Raw genomic sequence first — 20,237 nt, 5'->3', positions numbered from 1 at the left:
GTGGTGAGCCCATGGGAAGGCATTGATATAAACTAATTCAATCAAAGTAAAATTATATATTGTACCTTCCATAACTAAATATTATCTATGGAATGGATTGATACAATAATTCATATTCATGGGAAGCCTTTATTCCAGATCAGCTTTGTTTAATTCTGTTTCCAAGTTTTGCTCTTTGCTTTCTAGTTTTGTGTTTTTTTAGTTTAATGATTTGCTAGGGATGGATAAATGATTAGCCCGTCCTCCTGGCAAGCAAAACGCACTGAAGAACTGGCCTGTCGTGTGATTTGGTTGCTTTGAAGCTCTGACTGACTTGGCTAAAAACTGCTAGCTAGCATGATGTATTGATGGTGAGCTAGTTAGCTGGTAAAATGAATAATGCAGACTGAGGGAAATGAAAATATTTAGCAATACAATTGTCACATAATTTTTAAACACTTGAGAAACTTTCAAGTTATTCACTGTGAGAAAGTTTTAGTAGTTGTGAGATATAGTGTTCTGTCCTCACATTGCACATAAATTCTAGCTAGATTTGATAGGTTTTTGTACACTGCATGATGTACTGGCATAATCGTGTTATATTACAGCGTTGTGCTGCACTTTATTTTGGTTTCACCAAATTGAATGCAACAATTAATCTGGATTACAAAAAAAACAAAAAAAACGCAACTTCGCAAGTGGAAAATCCGATTATTAAATCGATTATTTAACAAATATCCATGTATTTGTATTCATTACATGCTGGAAATAGTCTCGTTCTATTGGCAGAAAATTGTGCTCATTAAAGAGTGCGTTTTATATTTCAATTAAACAAACCAACCTACAAGCTGGAAATGAGCAAAAATGTCCAGAAATTGGTTTAACCATCTTCAGAATCTTTCTCTTTTCACTTTTTTTCATTGTCTATAAAAAAAACAAACAAACACACACACAGTCTATCAACAACTAGATCCCTCCTCACGCGCCGTGTGTATTGCAGCAGGTGGTGTACACACCACGAGATAAAAACACACCATTATGAAGCTCATTAATATAATAACTAACAGCCTGGACACAAAATATGTCTGTCCCAGGCACATGGGCTTGCTGATTGCGTGTCTGAGTGTTTTCCTGTGTTAGAACACATGCTGTGGGTTTCATCTGTTGAAGTCATTCTCTTAATAAATATGTGAAGCTGTTACTCTTTGTTTTCATTCTTCCTTTAACACAGCATGCTACACGGCTAGACGAAGCCACAAGAAGCCGCAAAGAGAGTTAAACCAACAACTGACAAACACACCTGTACGTATGCGAGCGTGTGCGCGCACGAGTGTGTGGATAAAAGCAACGGCTGAAATCCACAGCTGCGTGGATGTCTGAGATGATTTAAAAAAAAAGTAACCTAAATAAAAATATATGGATTCATACCACACTCTGCACTAATAAAAAATAATTTTTTGAATTTGTATAGAAAAAAAATACATCTGGAATAAGAAAAAAGTGACACCAAAAACGTTGCAATTAAAATTAAAATTTATTACCTAAAAAGGGAAGGAAAAAAAAAATAATCTACAGCAAGCCACACTGAAATGTATTGCTTATGAACAAAGAAAACCAGTTGTTTTTAGTTGTTTCCCTCTTTTACAATGCCAAGGTTTAATTTTTTGACTAAATACACGAAATAAAGAGGAAAAGAAAGTTAAACAACATACAAAAACAAACAAATGAAAGAGGTGACGAGAAAAACTACATTGGAGAAGGTTTTTTTCACAGTTGTGAGATCGGCATTATAAATTAAAAACGGGTATAAAAATGTGCTACACAAGCAAAGGCTCCTCACCTGTGAGATCACAAGACAGTACAGGCAACGAAAAAAAAAAGGCAAAAAAAAAACCCCACAGCATTGACAAAAAAAAAAAAAAAAAAAAAAACACCATCGTCAACTTTAAAAAAAAACAACAACATCCAAACCAAACGCATATATTTTTCCCCTATGAACTACTCGTATATTCAATTCAACCTTAAATAAATTACTGTAGATCATATTCCATGCATCCAGGTAACAATATTTGTGAGAACTTGGTGCTGAAACAGAAGACGTACACATCGTGACATGTTATGTGCATGTGTACAGGGTGATATTGGTTTATTTGGACCTGTTCCTCTTTTGTAGAATTATTTTATATATTTATATCTACATATTTTACGTAAATTTCTGGTTTCAAGAACGAAAGACAGTGTGTACACGCGACGAAAGATGCACAAGAGATACACAGGACAGACGTTACACATCGGGATGAAAAGGGGAAAAAAAAAAAAGAGACAGAAGAAGAAAAAAAAAAAAAGAGCATGTATTCTTCTGTTTTTCAGCTGAGAAAGCAGTGACTTTTCAGACGAGGAAAATTTAACGTCCATGTTCCGTTTTTTTTGTCTCAGGCACGTTGTTGAGGCACAGGGGCCGTTCACTAATGCTCAAATGGCGTGTCCTTAGTTTAAAAAATAAAAGGAAAAATCACAATACACATCAAGCATCCAGAGTTTCCAGTGCCTGCACTTTTCGCTTATTTCCTTTTTTTTTAAGGTAGATAAGGCCACTGTACACAAGGTCCATCCATGTTTGTAACCATGTCTCACTTCCAGTTTTCTCAAATCGAACAAAATGTTGAGACAGGAACGGTCCATAGTGGAAAAGAAGTCCGACGTTATATTTTTTTCGTCTCCATGGGCGTAACAGCAGGTAACATTAAACCTAATACACTACAGAAAAAAAAAAAAGTATTTTCGCTTTTTGAATCAGCTTGTAAAACGGTGCTACAGAGCCAAACTGTGCATGATCCCACTGCATCCCTCTGGCAGAATCAGGTTATAATGAGATGGATGACCAAACAAGACTGCTCGCTTTCACACGTCATCCTTCGTAGCAGCAAAAAAAAAAACCCCTCTGAACAAAAAAACCTCCAGATGTGTTCCAGGTTTTATGCTTCAATAAGATAAAGTATAAACCGAGGCACTGTGATACGACCTTAATACTTTAACCAGTGGATGCAGTTACAGATACAAGTGTGAACAAGAAATCATCGTGTCTGTTATAAATGCTTTGTGGATTTGTGTTGTTTTGAACTGGAGTTCGCTGAATCAAGTGGAGTATCAAAAAAAATGAAAACCAAAAAGAAACCTTAATGCTCACAGGTCAAGAAGTGTGCAAAATGTTATAAACCAGAGATACACCTGAATTTCTTGCTTCGTAATGCTACATGACGCATTTTTGTAACAACAACTCAAGCCACCACCATATTAAAAGACGATCGAGTGAGCAAATCGAGTGAAAATGTTTCGGACCACTGAATCTAGTCCATCTTGTGTATCCAGAGTCCAGGGAGATGCTCACTCGGTTCGCCGCTCACGCTTCAGTACTCTTCCGAATGTAACTCAGTGTTTAAAATTGAACGGTAAATAAAAAATAAAAAAAATAAATAAAAATAAAACACTCCAGCATTACACACCATTCTGAAAGGAAATCCCTTCTCCTCTGGCCACTTGTAAAATCTTTTCGTTCTCCGCATTGGGCTGCTCAATCAGGCAACGACGAACTCCGAGCCGATGTCGGTCTGGACGTCGTTTTTCCAGAGCGCCTCATCGTAGTCCAAGTCGATGGAGCCGTCGCTGCTCAGGCTGCTGTTGCTGTGGCTACGGGTGGCTTTGCGCTCGCTAATCCAGTGGTATGGAGCCCGGGGTTCTCTCCTCGCCCGCCTGCGGAGTCTCCTCTGCTGCAGCAACAACTGCAAACGCTCCACTTTACAGCGCGTCGCCCTGTTCTCTGAATGTCTAGACGGCTCCCCTGTAGGACAGAGAATAAACAATGTTTAGGCTTCAAATACACAAGCAAGCGGTCACTGTGTGTATAATCATGCCGTAGTATCCCTAGGAAGCTCAAGGACAACAGGATTAAAATAAATAAAAATGCGGTCCTCATTAGGACCAGCAGTGGTAGCTCGGTGGTGCTGGGATTAAACTCATGACCTTCCAGCTGGAAGTCAAAGATCTTAACCACCAAAAGCTACCACTTCTCATTAAATACGCTCATCAACGATCCGGTAGCGATCGCCTAATCGAGACAGCATTTCATATGAAATCTCTGACTGAGGATGTCGAAGGAAATCACAGAGGAAATATTATGTAACTGAAATTTCAGAGGTGCGTGACAACACAGTTACCAATGAAACGCTGAACTTCGCTGTCATTTACAAAGTTTCAGGCTGCAGTTAGTTTCGATTTCGAGGAGCGGCTTCGCTTTCGTTATTGAACACGACGAGAGAAACGAGACTCTCGTCCGTCAGCGGTTGCTTCGTGCAAGAGTGTCAATAATTCGCCACACTTTAGTTTCACATTCCCTTTCAAACACCAAGTAGTTGGGATGCCTCCAAGCTGAGAGAGAACTAATTCATAATGCATGCTAGCCTGTGGCCCTTGTCTCCCATTAGCTCGGCTAATCAAAGCAGCGAAATCCACACATGAGCACCGAGCATGCTGGGAAAGCGAGCGTGCACTGGCACAAGAGCTGCGTGGAAGTGAAGGCTGAAGTCTCGGGTCACTGGTGAAGGAAGAGGCCTATTCTTTCCACAGCCCTGCGGCTTGGCTCTGCTCATGCATCATTTAAACTTCATCAGCATGTTTCCATCGAACACACACACACACACACACACACACACACACACACACACACACACACACACACACACACACACACACACACACACACACACACACACACACACACACACACACACACACACACACACCATAAAAACATACCCGCACAAACTCTGACCAAGATGCCCAGCTACTCAAGGTCCCTGAGAGCCCAAACATGTTCAATTCAGCAACTGAATAATTCACACATACTCTCTTAAAAACCCATAAAGTGCAACTGTGTGTGTGTGTGTGTGTGTGTGTGTGTGTGTGTGTGTATCTATATATATACACACACACACACACACACACACACACACACACACACACACACACACACACACACACACACACACACACACACACACACACACATTAGTGTATCTGATTAATGTTTACCAGGCAGTACGGTTGTGATCAGTAAGATTAGACACACCTCACACTAGATACTGGGTCACACACTCATGCATGTGCGTGTGTGTGGGTGTGTGTGTGTGTGTGTGTGAGAGAGAGGGGGTTGGGGGAGTTAGAGGGGAAACTGGCTAATGATGAATCAGTGCACTGAATGACTGGAATGCAAACTTAGAAGCGAGTCTCTAACTAGAGCCAGTCCTCTGTCTTCCCTTTAATGTGTGTGTGTGTGTGTGTGCGTGTGTGTGTGAGAATCAGAGTCAAAAGCTTCTTCTCAGTCATGAAGTCCAAGGCTAAATGCATCGTTGACCGCAGAGCTGCTCTAATGCAACCCAAACACTTCAGGAATGAAGCTTTATGGTGCTCTCCGCTCTGCTGTCAACGCCTCCACAATGCAGAGCCTGTCAGCAACGAGTGTGTACGTGGCTCTGCGCGTGTGTGTGTGTGTGTGTGTGTGTGTGTGTGTAATCCATATAAAGGCAAGGGCAGACTGTCAGGGATTGCCTTTACATATGACGTTAGAGATTCGTTGCAGAAAAGTGGAAACAGGAGGAAACCTGCGGGGAGAGCGTTTAAAATACAAACAAACACGTAGGACTTGCGCATGAGGAGTGTGGGTGTATTTCTTTCATTATATACAAGCCATTCATTTTTCACGGGGTAAAATCCAGGGTTTAAAGCAATACATAAAAAAATAAATAAATATATACATACATTTTAGACAGTGCTTTTATATCGTGTTATAACCTCATTGCCTCGGACTGATAAATGCATGTAGCTCATTCAGTACAACTAACAGCTATAAAAAAAAAGTCACTTCTACTTTCAGAGCAATGACTGATGCAGAGGCTACGCCTCCAATAAAATTCATATGCATAAAAAACCCACCTACTTTCATGGCAAAAGCAGATGAAGAGGCCACACCTACAGGTATCAAGTCCCACATACTTTTATAGCAATGGTTCATACAGAGGCCACACCTCCTTCTATAGAACTCCACCTACTTTAATAGCAGTGACCGATGCAGAAGCCACACCCCCAATAATAGAACTAATGAGTATAAAAGCCCTGCCTACTTTCATAGCAATAATTTCTGCACAAATAAGAAGTGTCTTATAATTACCCATTGGTTTGCCGAAGCGGCTCTGGTTCAGTGCCAGTCTGTCTGAGGTAGGTGAGGTAGGTGAGGATAATAATGGTGATATGGGTGCTGATGGAAGCTCCATGGCAGAGGGTGAAGGAGGAGGGCAGGGCGAAGCAGGTGTCGTCGCTCGGGGAGACACAGGGGTCTGAGCGTTGCAGCGGAGCTGGGTCAGAGTGGGGGGTGTGCCCTGGTAGTGGCGAGTAGCACTCAGTAGGTCATTGAGGATCTGCAGTATGGTGCTAATGTCACGGCGCGGACGCCCGCTGCTGTCCTGACAGTTCGGGTGAAGGGTGCCTGAGGAGAGAGAGAAAGTTGTCTAAGTATACCATGAAAGCATTTGGAGATCCTTAGGTATTTTTTATTATTTTACTTATTTATTTTAAGTCTAATATAAATAGATTCTGGATATGGCATTTTTTTTAATTGGATGTTATTATCATTTTCTTTTTGACCAGTCATAAAAAAAGTGGCAAAAAAATAAAAATCTTAAATGCCTGTGCATAATTGAATGGTTTATTGTGATTTCAAAAAATCCAAAGGGGCTAATCCGAGAAGGTGAACACCTACCTGAGAAGGTTCCAGAGAAAACACCAGGAGCGTGGTTCACGAAGCTCTCGATCACAGCACCTGGTTTGCGACTGGGCCAGGAGCTGCTGCTTTCATTTCCACTTGAGGGACCACCCTCACCCTAGCAAAGACACACATTATATCCAGACTCTTTCAAGACTATGTGTTTGCTATAATAAGGCTAAAAGGGTCAGAATTGACCTATAAAACAGAACGTTTGATGTCCGACACCATTTCATTGTAAAGAAATAAATATAAACAGGTATATTTGACTGTCTGTTTGCCTTGAATTAACCATAAACACATACATTCCACATTCACAAATTTTTTTTGCTAAATACAATAGTTGGTGTTACCTGCTGGAAAGGTGTGGCTGCTCTGGGGGCTGGACTACTGGCCCCTGTGGCCAGGTGAGGATAATGGAGAGATCCGGGGGAAAGTGTAGGACTGGAGGGGGGTGACTGGTGAGCATGGTGAGCTTGCTGAGCGTGGTGGATGTGGTGTCCAGCTGACACCCTCTGGGTGTTGTGGGCAGTGGTGTGGGTGTGAGGGGGCTCACTGGTGCCCCCACAGGGCACTGTGGGGGCACCAGTCCTGGTTGTGCTCGAAGGAGCCCGAGCGGTACACTGTTGATTGCCCGAGTTTTGCGCGGCAAGTTGCAACTGCACGAACATCATGTGATCCCCGACGCGAAGAGCAAGTGTCAGCGGAGACCGACCTGATAGGAAGTCACCAACCTGGGAACAGGAAGAGAGCAGAGAGGAACATTAGAGCAACTTCTCTTCTGTTTGCAACATTTGGTAGGAAACCAGAGCTCTCACTTCCCTACCAAAAAAAAGAAAAAAAAGACTGCAACGGTACGAAAAAGGTGTTACGTTATTTATGTTTGCTCATGGTTCTATGAATAATAACAGATTAAATGCTCAGATACTTTAAAACCAGTTCCATTTATCTGCTAGAATTGGTGAGCTGATTTTACCAATGTTGGTAGATGTTATTTGGATTGGCAGAAGAAAAGGAAGCCACATTCCATTTGCCACATTAATGCATATTAAAATATTCTAACATCATTATTATATAAAATTTTTTTCATGTTTATATAATAATTCATATTTCATAATTCAAATTCATATTATTAACAACATTTGAATTAGTTTTTTTTGTTTTTTATTGAGGGAATAGGTAGAGATGTTTCACAGCAACTTAGCAGCACCTTGGTCATCACAGAAGAACCATTTTTCTGTATCGCTATCTGTTTAAAAGCACAGTTAGACTACTTCACCCTCCACCTCTACTCAATCTCCTCCTCTGCATTCTTGGCTAATAACTAGCAGGCCTTGTCAAGATGAAACCCTGCTCTCAAAAGGGCACCCCATGTCCATCCCCCCCCATTTTAATCAGGTCAACTAGGCCTCCAGGCGAAGAGAGCAGGGTGAGGGAAACCCACTGAGTGCTTATGCGAATGACTCATGAACCACTGTGGTGATGTCAGCGGCAGTGAGCGCACATAAAAAAAAAGAATTCAGCTTTTTATCGACACCTGACCACGGCATGCTAAGCGCTCCAAAACCGAGACAACGAGCATGTGCACGGCTGAAGGGGCAGACTGCGAAAAGAAAAAAAAAAGCCCTTCAGATAGAACAGTGTTCGAATGCTCATGTTCGAGAGCTAATCGTCCTACTTGTAGAAGGAGAGTGCGTGCTTTCAGGGCTAAGAAAACAGGGATGTAAGAACGTTTTAGGCTGACACTAATCGCTCACGGTTCTCTCTAGACGAGGGAAACGTGAGTAAATAGATCAGCCATCTATCATCAGCTGTATTCTTCAAAAAATACAAAAAAAATGGTCATTTTCAAGAGCGAAAATATACAAAGAATTTTTTTTATTTGCGCCGTGACCAACCCACTTCTAGCATTTAGTTTCTTCAAAGATGTAAACAAAAAGAACAGTAAAACACTAAACAGAAAAAAAAGAAGGGGAAAAAAAACAACCAAAAAAAAGACATGAAATACTGAAATACAAAGCACTTAAAAGTTCAAGCTTCTAACAAGTCTGGGGTATATTTTTGTCGGGAACCCCGAGCGTAAAGGTTACTCGCGTGTAGGTGTGCGTGTATGTCTACGGGTCTAGTATTTGAGCTGCGTGTGTGGGCAGGTGGCCTTCAGATTTGATTGATGGCTCTCGTCTCTTTGCTGAGCGTCGATCACGGCTGTGGGCGGAGCGCGACAGCAGAGAAGACAGAGCAATCCAGGGTAACCTTTTCGCGAGGCGGACCCTAAACCCCGCGCAGCTGTCGATCCGTTTTATCTTCGACTATACAGGACGCCATACAGCTGAATTGCTATTGATCTGCAGAAAAGAACTGCAATAAAGAATAACTCGAGAGCTTTGGAATGACTACCGCTGGGTTCTAAAGTCGTGAAGGACCATATGTTGGGTCGATCCTTAGAACGGCTTTGTGGCAACTGTGAGAAGTGTGTGTAATCATCTACATTTAGACTCGGGAATCTGGGTTGCGCGGTCTTCTTTAAGGAGGTACGTCAGTATTCAGATCACATATGATAGAAGCAGATGGAGGCGAAGGAAAATACTGTATGTAGGCGTATGCATATGTGTATGCGTGCAAGGGAAGGAAAGCAGTATGGAGAAAAAGCGAGCGGGGGGAGTGGATGGGGGGGGGTTGTGGGGAGGGCAGGGGAGTCTGTAACTTTAAGAAAGCCTCAAGCTCAAAGAAATCGTTTGCAGGCATGGCATCCCTCCCTCACCGGGAGCTTTTTAAAGAAACCAAGAAAGAAAGAAAAAAATGGGGGAAGGGTGGGGTAGAGGGGGAAGACGTAGAGAGAAACAAAAAAACAAAACAAAAAAAACACCAACATGAGGTGGAGCTTGGAGCTCTGACTGTTTTCGACTCGGCAGATGGAGCAGAGTCTTTGTTTGATGTGAGATAAGAGCGGCGCGGAAAAAAAAGGGCCGCGACCATCAAACATCCTGATTCGTACACAGGATCTCAAAGTGATGTTCCACTTCTGATCTACCTCTGATCACTTCCCTGTAATCATACAGCAAATGCATGTGTGAAAAGAAAAAAAAAAGAAGAAAAAAAACAGGCAGTGGGACGTTTAAAAAGGTCATCACGAGCAGCACTTGGCTAAAGAGAGAGTTCGAATTAGGGTTTGATGAGGATGTTTGAAGAGCCTCTTATTGCTTGTCGTCTTCCTGTTTTTTTATCTCAAGGAGCATCGAATAAATACATTTATACATGAGCCTTAATCAAGAAATCAAACTTCCCTGTGCGATCATGACTCGCCATCCCTGTTGTTGACACGAGAACAGAGCAGAGTGTTTGATTAGCCTCGTCAATGCGGCTTGACCCAGGCAAAGCAGAAATCTCTCTGAGCACCCCGGACGTGAGCCAGCTCTCTACACACGGAATTATCAACCAGATCGTCTCGTGAGCTTCCATGGCATGAGCTCATGGACAGGTTCGGCTTTAATCAGGGTAATTATTGTGAAGGCTTGGATCCCACCAGTCAGCTTAAAGGCTGGAGATTTGAGAGATGTCTCAAATCCCCATCAACCCCCACCGGATTTTACTCACGCTCTCCGACTCTGCTTGGAAAAGCCTAGTCACGATGCCGACCACTTCAAGCACAAAGGCGAGTGGCGAATCAAAGCTGAAAGCGATCACGACACAAACGGTGGCCCTTCTATTTATGGAAGTCTAACCTGATCAGCAGCCTCATCATGCATATACATCTATAGCTCTAAATATATAGCAGTGCAATATCTGGATTATATACATTTAACACACACATTTATATATATATATATATATATATATTATTTTAGACCATGTTTAGTGCAGGTTTGCCTACAAATCAATTATCAAATGTATACATACGCTGTATATTGAATAATTTAATACTAGGATGGTAAATCGTAAATATTGTAAAGAAAAACTACTCCCCCCCCCAGTAAATAGTTTGCATTATTAAGCTCCACCCAGGGTGGGAAAGGTCAGACCCTCCACCCGATCGTTTTCCCCATTGATCCTGAGGCCACACAGATGGCCCTCAATTCTCCCTCCCTGCACAGTGCTATTAAGAGCCAATGATTTCCAATTATAGCAGACCAGGGCTGCAGATTACCCCGTGAGAGCGAGCAAGAGAGGAATAGAGGAACAAGATAAAGTCTACTCATTGCCGGAGTTGTGGAGTAGATGTAACGATAGCCAATAAACAGGGTGGTGCCTGAGAGACCAGATGTGAAGAGTTTCTCATTTTAGAGAAGACCATGATAAGGAAAGGTTTAGCGGTGGCCACCCAACACTAACGCAGTTTACCAAATTCTATCCTCACCAACATCACTGCTGTTCAATGCTAGTCAACAATATTGATGTCCAGACCAACAAACTCACCATTAGTACCCAGTTGGAACAAATGCTTCTCAGAAAATAGAACAACAAACCCCAATACTGATACTACACAACAGCACAACACTCGCAAAACCAAGCAAACGCTACCCGATTTATTAGCGCAGGTCAACCACAAATCCGTGTTCATGAATCAGTCAAATACACTCCCAGCCATAGAACAGCGTAATGCTTATAAAACAGCATTTCAAAACCCATCATTCTGAGAGATTCTTATTGGAGCTCATAGTAATATCTATATAGCCTGGAGCTCCAAAAAGCTCATCAGATCATTCACGAAAAAAAAAAACCATCAGGGAGAGGATGTAATCTATGTAATCAGCAAAAAATCTATTCCGTTTGTTCTGAGGTGTGTGTGTGTGTGTGTGTGTGTGTGTGTGTGTGTGTGTGTGTGTGTGCAGCCAAAATGATCAAATTATCTTTGCCCTCTCTTTAGTTCACCTCGGAAGCTGCGCGTTCATCTTATCAGCTCGGAAAAGCATCTCTGTTACGTCTGGTTCTCCATATGGTGATCAATAAGTGTAAAGCTTTTACACACACACACACACACACACACACACACACAAACCTAGATCGAAACTGAATGGAGCGTGCCTGCGTATGGAGTGAAAAGAGAGAGCCGCCTGAATACAAATCACGCCTTTCCCAATTTGCACCTCTCCAAGCTTTCACAATAGCACTATTCTGACAGAGAGCACACCGAGGTGAAAAGGACTGTGTGTGTGTGTGTGTGTGTGTGTGTGTGTGTGTGTGTGTGTGTGTGTGTGTGTGTGTGTGGTGGGGGCGGTCAGTACTACTGATGAAGGGGCCCAAAAAGAAAAAAAGGAAAAAGTAAAAAAAAAAATCCAATATTCCAGCTCAATCACTATCCTTCCCTGTAAGACAAGCAGATCCGGCTAAGAGCTGAGGGCTGCAGATTATCCAGCACGTCTCTTTATTTCATCAGGAGAGCGCTGGTTCGATATTTCCGGAAATCTTTTTAGACACTCCACACTCTCCACGCTCCCCTCTGTGCCTGTTTTAGCTGCTCGCCTTTTGTAAATCAATGAGATTCTTTGGCTGAATTAGTAGCGCAGGCAAAGGAGGCGAACGAGAAAAGGGAGAGAAAGAGAAACACGAGTGCTGTTTACACATTCCGCCTTGTTTTGTTCTTTTCCAGAGTGTAAAAAGAAGCCAGAAATGTATGACATGTATATCAAGAAATAAAACACAAAAGGGTATGGCTTTTATAAGAAAACAATCGATGATTAGATGCCACCAGCCACAACTGCAGCTTGACATAAAACTAGAAGCCTGGAAGATTTTCATGTGGCAGAAAGTTCAAACTAAAAGTGTGACCAGCTTGAACATTGACGCTCCTCGGTGGCCAGATTGATAACTAACGATCTGGCAAACACGTGAACCATGCGGGTTGAAAAAAGCATGCACCCGTGGACTGCGCACGATGCCTTTATGACCTTATGAAATGCTAAATCTGCCATTTTTTCCCCACAGAGAGATTTTACCATGTTAACATAGAAGCTACAGTGACTCAGGCGTTACAGCAAACAGGACTGAGGAGGTAATGCGCTAAGAGGCTAAGCTTTATATTTAAAGGATAGAAACATACTCCTTTACTCTGTCTGTCTGTCTGTCTGTCTGAAAGGAGATTCAGGGTCTCGGTGTGAATCGCTCTCAGCCCTGCTCTTCTCTCTCAGTGGAAAAAGCAGTCACAAGGTAACAGCAAACACTGACAAAAAAGGCGTGCTTCCTGAACTCCCCACCCCCACACACACCACACAAAATGAACACACTATAAAAAGCAAAAACAGGAAGAAACCTTTTCTCACAGACACAAGTTTGCACAAGTGGTTTGAAATACACATTTGCACAAATGTCCTTTCCAACACACACACAAACACACACACACACACACAAACACACACACCTCCGATCCCACAGACTGAGGTAGGATTTCCAGGTTATAAATATCTACTGCAGAGGAGCATCTCCTCAGAGACAACGCCTCAGCTGTGTGCACCCAACCACATGCTCACACACACACACACACACACACACACACACACACACACACACACACACACACACACACACACACACACACACACACACACACACACACACACACACACACACACACACACACACACACACACACACACACACACACACACACACCAGGATTCTCGGTACAAACACGAACACTGTTCTAATTTTTCTTTTGTTTACATCGTTGTGTTCTACACATCCTGACTAAGAGGATGTGCTCATAGTGCTAATGTGAGCTAGCTCAATTTAAGGACAAACCAAGTCGAATTAGCAGCTTCTTTGTCTTCTTCTCATTGAATTCGCAAACTAGCGATGTCTTGAGCTCATTCAGGTGATCTCGATTGCTGAGAAACAAAAAAGAAAAGCTCACATTCACTCTGCAAATTCTATTTCTGTTCTCCTTGATTGACGGCATAAATAGTAAGATAATATTGTAAAATTTGTAACACTAAAGTGTAAAACATATTGTAATATGAATAACCGGCAGTGTACAGAATGCTAAATCATGCTTTATATTGATGCGGGAACAAAAACATATGAAGTGTGTGTGTATGTGCATGATTGGGTTGTTTTTTTTTTTTTAGCACAAGAGTAGATGAGTGAAGAAAAGGTGGCCTACGTATAATAAGAAGCCTTTGTGATGCAATTTCTTGGAAATCTTTTCTCATCAACTTGTCTCACACACACACACACGAAGGATGAAGCAGAGCTGACTCCACTCAGGGCGAAAACCCAACTCATACACTTCTACGTACTACACACAGGGTGGAGTTCGTCTGAACTTGCATGTTACGTACACACACACACACACACACACACACACACACACACACACACAAATTCACACAGTGATTTAAATGGGCAGACTGCCAAATTTTCAGCAACATGACTCACCCATCCTGTGTGATTTGCTTACATGGAAATACTGCACTAACACACACACACACACACACACACACACACACACACACACACACACACACACACACACACACACACACACACACACACACACACACACTGCGTTCATCAAAAGCACAATCTACAAAAGCACTGCAGGTACAGTTGAGACTATAGTGATGCCCTGCTGCTATTCGTGTGTGTGTGTATGTGTGTGTATATGTGTATAAGGACAAGTACTTTTATCTGTGTATGTATATGTGTGCGTGGGTGCTTGCGAGTATGCGCAAGTGTGACTGCCTGTGTGTGTGTGTGTGTGTGTGTGTGTGTGTGTGTGTGTGTGTGTGTGTGTGTGTGTGTGTGTGCATACGTGTGTGGGGAATGCCAGCTAACAGGGTGTACTGTGGGTGTGTTCCTCTGAACTGAGCGTATCCTGTCGCTCGGTATTGTCTACGCTGCTGTAGTGTCTAGGAGAAACTCATCCTGTGCTAAGAATATTATGATGAATGACAAGACCTTTGTGTGTATTAGCTTGATATATTATAACTAGCGAAGTACCCTAACTAGCTCTATTGGTTTTTTCAGTAATGTTTAGTTACTACAGAAACCTACATCATGCTACACTAGATAGCAAACCCCATAATTTATGTTTAACTACCAGCTACCTTTATAACACGTCTTTCCTTCATGCTAGTTAGCTTCATAGCCACGTTCTACTACACCTGTTTAAGTTTCACAACTTCTTTCTTTTTATTGTTAAATAAAATCGATAAGATCGTTACACCTACTTTTATAAGTATCTTATGACATTTTATTTATAATTTTATATATATATATATATATATATATATATATATATATATAAAAAAATGCTAGTTCAGAGCTAGCTAACGTTGTTTAATATATTCATTTATAACCAATATTTATATTCATTTATTCATATTCATTTACATTTATATTCATAGGTCGCTAGCTAGTTATTTATCTAATTTACAGAAATAGCTTCCAGCATTTTTACTGGTTAATAATAATCGAATTATTTTCCATTAAGTTCGATGGTCACATAAATACTACACTACATTTACATAATAAACTGCAAACTTGTAGATAATTATGCAAATTTTTTTTTTTACTTTTTCCTACTCCAGAACAATACACTGACAACAGAGGTCAAGGCCATGTTATAGCATTGATCAACAGATTTGTCGTAATTACCGATGAACTATTTCTTACCTGAGTTTCGGTCAAACTCTCCAGCGCTTGCATGATGGACTGCTCTGGTTTGGAGACCTGAGACTGGATTGGGAGAAAACAAAAACGTCAGTAACTTGTGAAACCTCGACGTGCTCGAGTTTAAACACGAAAAAGAAGTTAATAGCAGAAGTATCCGTTAAAGCCTACCATTAATCCTGCCTCCACCGAGGGCACGAGGGTCAACTTACTCCCGTCCGTAACCCCAAAATCCTGGAGCCGCCCTGAGCTTAGCCTCCTGCAAGACAGCATCCACAACCGTAAATGATCACGGACTAGCTTTGCATGTACTTCAACCCCAGCAAATGGAGTTAGTAGGTTTTAGATAACAGCAGCTCTGAACATTTCACATGCAGTTTTCTTGATGACAGAACAAGCTCCATTTGTATTCAACAGACAGAAGAAAAAGACGTGGCGAGACTACTGTTGTCGTCTCGTTGACAGGCAACAGCGTCGTGTAACAGCACGATGAGTCATTGAAAACATAAAAATGGTCAACAAATTAAGATTAAAAGAAGCGGAATATCAAAAACAGGTTTATTGCGAAAGCATAAATCATCGTATGCGGCCCAGTCATCAGCAGAGGCGATATTCTACTTTATTTTTTTCACATGCACTCATTCTGAAAGTGAAATAAACCTCCAGCTCTTTTTTATAACCGAGCTGCTCAACTTTCTCAGAACTCAGTTTCTCATTACTGCCACAACTAAATATATAACCTCTTGCTATTCCGTAGTAACTTCTCCATTATTCAGTAACGGAAAGGGGCAATGAAGAGTCTCAAGGGTTCCTGGAAGCGCAGAAAAGAGGGAGAAGAGAACGAGCATCCCTCAACTGGAAAAAATGCTCGGATTGAATCTAGAAATCTGGATCGCTGACACAAACCAGAATAAATACAGATGCGAAGTTACGCAAATCCAAGTCTGGGCTTTGTACAAGATGTCATTTACAGCACTTGGCTGTAATCCTGCACTATGCTTCCTCCGTGTCTGGAAAAGCAGCCGTGTGTGTTTATGATAGTTTATGATAAACCCACCTCAGTACCTCACTGTGAAGTGTGTGTGGTGGATCTTTTTACGTCATCTGCACTCTTGACACAGACCAGCCCGAGTGGGTTTTTTTTTGTTTGTTTTTTTTTGTTTTTTGGAACAGACAAGAGCTCAAACAGCCAGGTGTGTGCTTGCTGATTAGACATGGCAGTTGCACACTGTTCCTGTATACACACACACCTCCCCAGTGTTGACTGAACACCTGCAAGTGCTCAATGAACTCGCCCTGTCCAGCTGGACTTGTGTAAACACTGGAGGTGTTAAACCAAACACTGAAGATCATCTTCTACAATACTGCATGACATTCTCGAGACAGTTCAGGAAAATATTGTGTCTATGGGGTCTGTAGGTGCATGCAAGCAGCACATAGTCATTCCTAGTAGTAGTTAGTAAGTAATCTGGTTTAAATCTGCTGTCTAACGGAGCAGGAGGGTGAACCTTTGGAATTGTATTATAGATAAAGACACTATATACGCAAACAATTTCATGCACGTGTGTGCATTTAGTCTACTCCTTGACTGTGACCTCATCCTTATTAGACCTGATGGCGTGCGGACGTGGCATGGCTGAGCATGCGGTTTTGCGTGCACGAGACGCTTAGTTTCCTGTGCCAAATTCATTTCATGCAAGTACGGATTAACGTGCATGCGTGTACGTGTATTGTTACGCTCCGGGAAGAGACTCACGTGTCTTTGTGCAGTAGCGCGAGCCTGTCTTTGGACACCCGGAGCTTTTGCGACAGCCTCCTCTTCAGCCCTTCCACCGTCTCCTCCGCGGGGAGGGACAGCTCGAAGCGCGTGCCGGTCGTTGACTGGATGGACAGATGCATGCAGTGCTCGTTGTGCACGAGCTCGGAGCACCGGGATCGCGATCCGTGACCGGTGCAGCCTCGCGCCTCTGCGTGCTGCTCCATTCGCGCTCGAGCGGCCCAAAAGAAAAAAAACACAACTCTCACACACGCGCACAACCTCGACGCGTGTCTGATTGTTCCACGTGAATATACTCCTCTCTTAAGATGTTTTGCTTGTTTTTAACTCTGAGATCTGTAACCGAGATCCGATATGAACGTCGGATCTATTACTAAACCCAAAGCGGGTCAAATACGATCTATATAGATATTGTTTATGAAATATAAAAAATGCATCGCGTAGAAGAGAACGCACGAACTGTTCACACACGAGCGCTTTTTCTCCCCGTTCTTGTCTCTCCGGTTTCCTCCCTGTTCTCCTCTCTCGACTCGAAGTCGAGCCGCACGCGTGCCGAGCTCGATTTGTTAACGTGGCCCATCCCTACGCCCCGCCCACCATCCAATCCTAGCGATTCGATTCCTTCTCGAGCCGGGTCTCTGCCCAATCGTCTTTTTTCGCGTCACACCCACACGCGAAAAAAAAAGACCACGCCCCTGACCACCCCCTCTCTCCCACGGCAGGATCGTTCCAGCCAATCAGAGGCGTCCTTTCAACTTCCTACTCTAATCATTCATAACAGTTTGGCTCGAGACCGTCACCTGGCAACCAGTCCTGAAATGCAGGCAAACCAAATAAAGCACATGTTCATCCAGTTTGCACCTGAATATCTAAAAAAACATGGATAAAACAATGTTGTTTTTTTATTTTTAATTCTACTGTCAAATTACAGTCAAATACTAACCCATGACCTTGTCGCCCTTTTCACCACTGTTTCTTTCTTGGACCACTTCTAATAAACCTCAGCAGACGGGGAACATCTCACAAGAGCTGCAGGTTTGGAGATGCTCTGATACGCTTGTCTAGACATCACAATTTGGCAAATTCGCTCAAATCCTTACACTTGCCCATTTTTCCTGCTCCTAACACATCAATTTTGAGGACATAAACAGGTGCCACGATGAAGAGCTAATCAGTGTTATTTACTTTCACTTGTCATAATGTTATGCCCGATTTTATATATATATGTATATATGTATATGTATATATATATATATATATATATATATATATATATATATATATATATATGTGTGTGTGTGTGTGTGTGTGTGTGTGTGTGTGTGTGTGTGTGTGTGTGTGTGTGTGTGTGTGTGTGTGTGTGTACAAATGTAGTGATGAACACTTCAGGGTATATTCTTTCCTCAAGTCAAGTGTTCTCAGTATAGGCTAGATTTCAACCACAGCCCTGACCAGGATAAAGCAGTGACTGAAGAATGGAGCATGTAATACATGATTAACCCCGGATTTTATTAATTAACTAAACCATTTAGTCAGTTATGTAACCTCATCATGACAACAAATACTGTCAGTATTGTATTATATTAAATCCCACTTATTATTAATCAGGAACATATTGTTTATCCCACCCTACCCCCCAGCTGGGGGACTACGTGTCCGGCATTGCATCAGGTGGAGAAGCAGATTCTGTGAATGGTTCAGAACAATGCTAGAGCCGGCACACGGATTGTACAGTGTTTGTATATGCACTATATACACACACTTTCTTGGGTTCGTCCTGGGGTTAACCCTGTCCTGTCACGTTACTGTCTGTATGGAGTTTTCCATGTTCTCATGTGTCCATATAGGTTTTTCTCGGGTTCTCCATTTTTCTTCCCACTTCTCGAAACATGTTAGTAGGCGGACTGGTAAATGTGTGAATGTGTGTGCATGGCCTGGTATCCACTGGTATTCACAGTATTCCTAGAACCCAGTGTTCTTGGCTCTTCCCAGGATCCACAGTAACTCTGACCAGATAAAGCTGTTAGTGAAGTAAAGCATTCCAGGTTTTCATGAGTGCAGTTTGCTTTGATACGTCAGAGGTTAATGTTATAAGCACTAACTTGTTAAAAACTGGTCTATTTTTTATTTTATTTTAATAAATGTACATTTACATAAAGCTTAAATAAATGTCAGAATAATAAACACTTACATTCATAAGTTGCTGTAAAGATAATCTAAATGAAATGAAAAGGCTCTTAAACCCCCCATTAGGCAGCCATTTTACAGACTGGACAATGAAGAGTAGTTTTTCTGGCCAAGTAAAATTTCCCTTACAGTAAATCCAGTATTTCAGCCGTTAGGGAGTCTGTTATTCCACAGGGTTACGGCTCGGGGGAAGAAAACAGTCACAATGTCTAAGTTGTTTTTGTAGTCTGCTATCTCAAGACTGAAAGAAGTGTGCTGGATGGGAGGGGGGTGGGGGTGGGGGGGGAATGGTTACAATCTATTCTACCCTATTCTGCCCCTGTGTGCGTAAAGGTGTGTTATTTATGCATTTCGAAACAATAGTGATTTCTAGCTGGCTGCCAGGCCAATGTTTACAGTCAAGTAATGGAGACAGGTGCTGACAGGATGACGGCAATTTCGTGACAGTGGAGTCACAAAGCACGGTCCGTCTGCTCCAACACGGAGCTTAAACACAATCAAGAGCAATGAGTCATGTGTCCTGAAGAGACCTTTTGTTTACTCACCTTGTAGCTCCTAGCTAATGTATTTTGTTGTTGGTGGTTGTGTGATGCCAAACTGGGTGTGTCCATGTGGCTGACTCAATTTCCTTGTGACAAAGTGGCACACGTTGTCTGCTAGTTTGTAATTGTCTTGTAAAGCTGTTATTCACCTCCATCCTGCCAAGTCCAATTCATATTTCAATTCCCATCCAGCTCTATGTGATTGTGTATGTATGTGTAAGATAGATAGCGAGAGAAAAAGAGAGACGGAGACAGAGTGTAGGCGGACTTCGAAAAATTTTGCTCATGGAGCCAAGTCAGCCAGGCAGGAATCTGTGTGTATGTGTGTGTA

The 20,237-nt window shown here is 42.2% G+C and overlaps 1 protein-coding gene across 1 annotated transcript; it reads right to left on the bottom strand.

Moving 5' to 3' along the window:
• Nucleotides 1–1,494: 1,494 nt before the first annotated feature.
• LOC310717380 (midnolin) lies at nt 1,495–17,731 on the bottom strand. The gene is made up of 7 exons (XM_083525312.1): nt 17,157–17,731; nt 15,572–15,659; nt 15,404–15,466; nt 7,147–7,527; nt 6,791–6,911; nt 6,203–6,517; nt 1,495–3,817 (listed from the first exon to the last, which is right to left on the bottom strand). Exons 1-7 carry the CDS (start codon nt 17,381–17,383, stop codon nt 3,555–3,557), a joined length of 1,458 nt encoding a protein of 485 aa, XP_083381438.1. The 5' UTR covers nt 17,384–17,731; the 3' UTR covers nt 1,495–3,554.
• Nucleotides 17,732–20,237: the final 2,506 nt, after the last annotated feature.

This window comes from Silurus aristotelis, assembly GCF_946808225.1.
Source record: "Silurus aristotelis genome assembly, chromosome: 22".
In the NCBI taxonomy this organism is placed as follows: Eukaryota; Metazoa; Chordata; class Actinopteri; order Siluriformes; family Siluridae; genus Silurus; species Silurus aristotelis.
The sequence above is the reverse complement of the archived record's forward strand: the minus strand, read 5'-3'. Positions and strand labels throughout refer to the sequence as shown.

Bases quoted from the DNA above. Each gene is read 5' to 3' on its own strand.
- LOC310717380 (XM_083525312.1), bottom strand. From the start codon at position 17,383: ATGGAGCAGCACGCAGAGGCGCGAGGCTGCACCGGTCACGGATCGCGA. The intron at 6,518-6,790 runs GTAGGTGTTCAC...CTCTCTCCTCAG, and splicing joins TTTCTCTGGAACCTTCTCAG to GCACCCTTCACCCGAACTGT. The intron at 3,818-6,202 runs GTAATTATAAGA...TCTGTCCTACAG, and splicing joins CCGCTTCGGCAAACCAATGG to GGGAGCCGTCTAGACATTCA.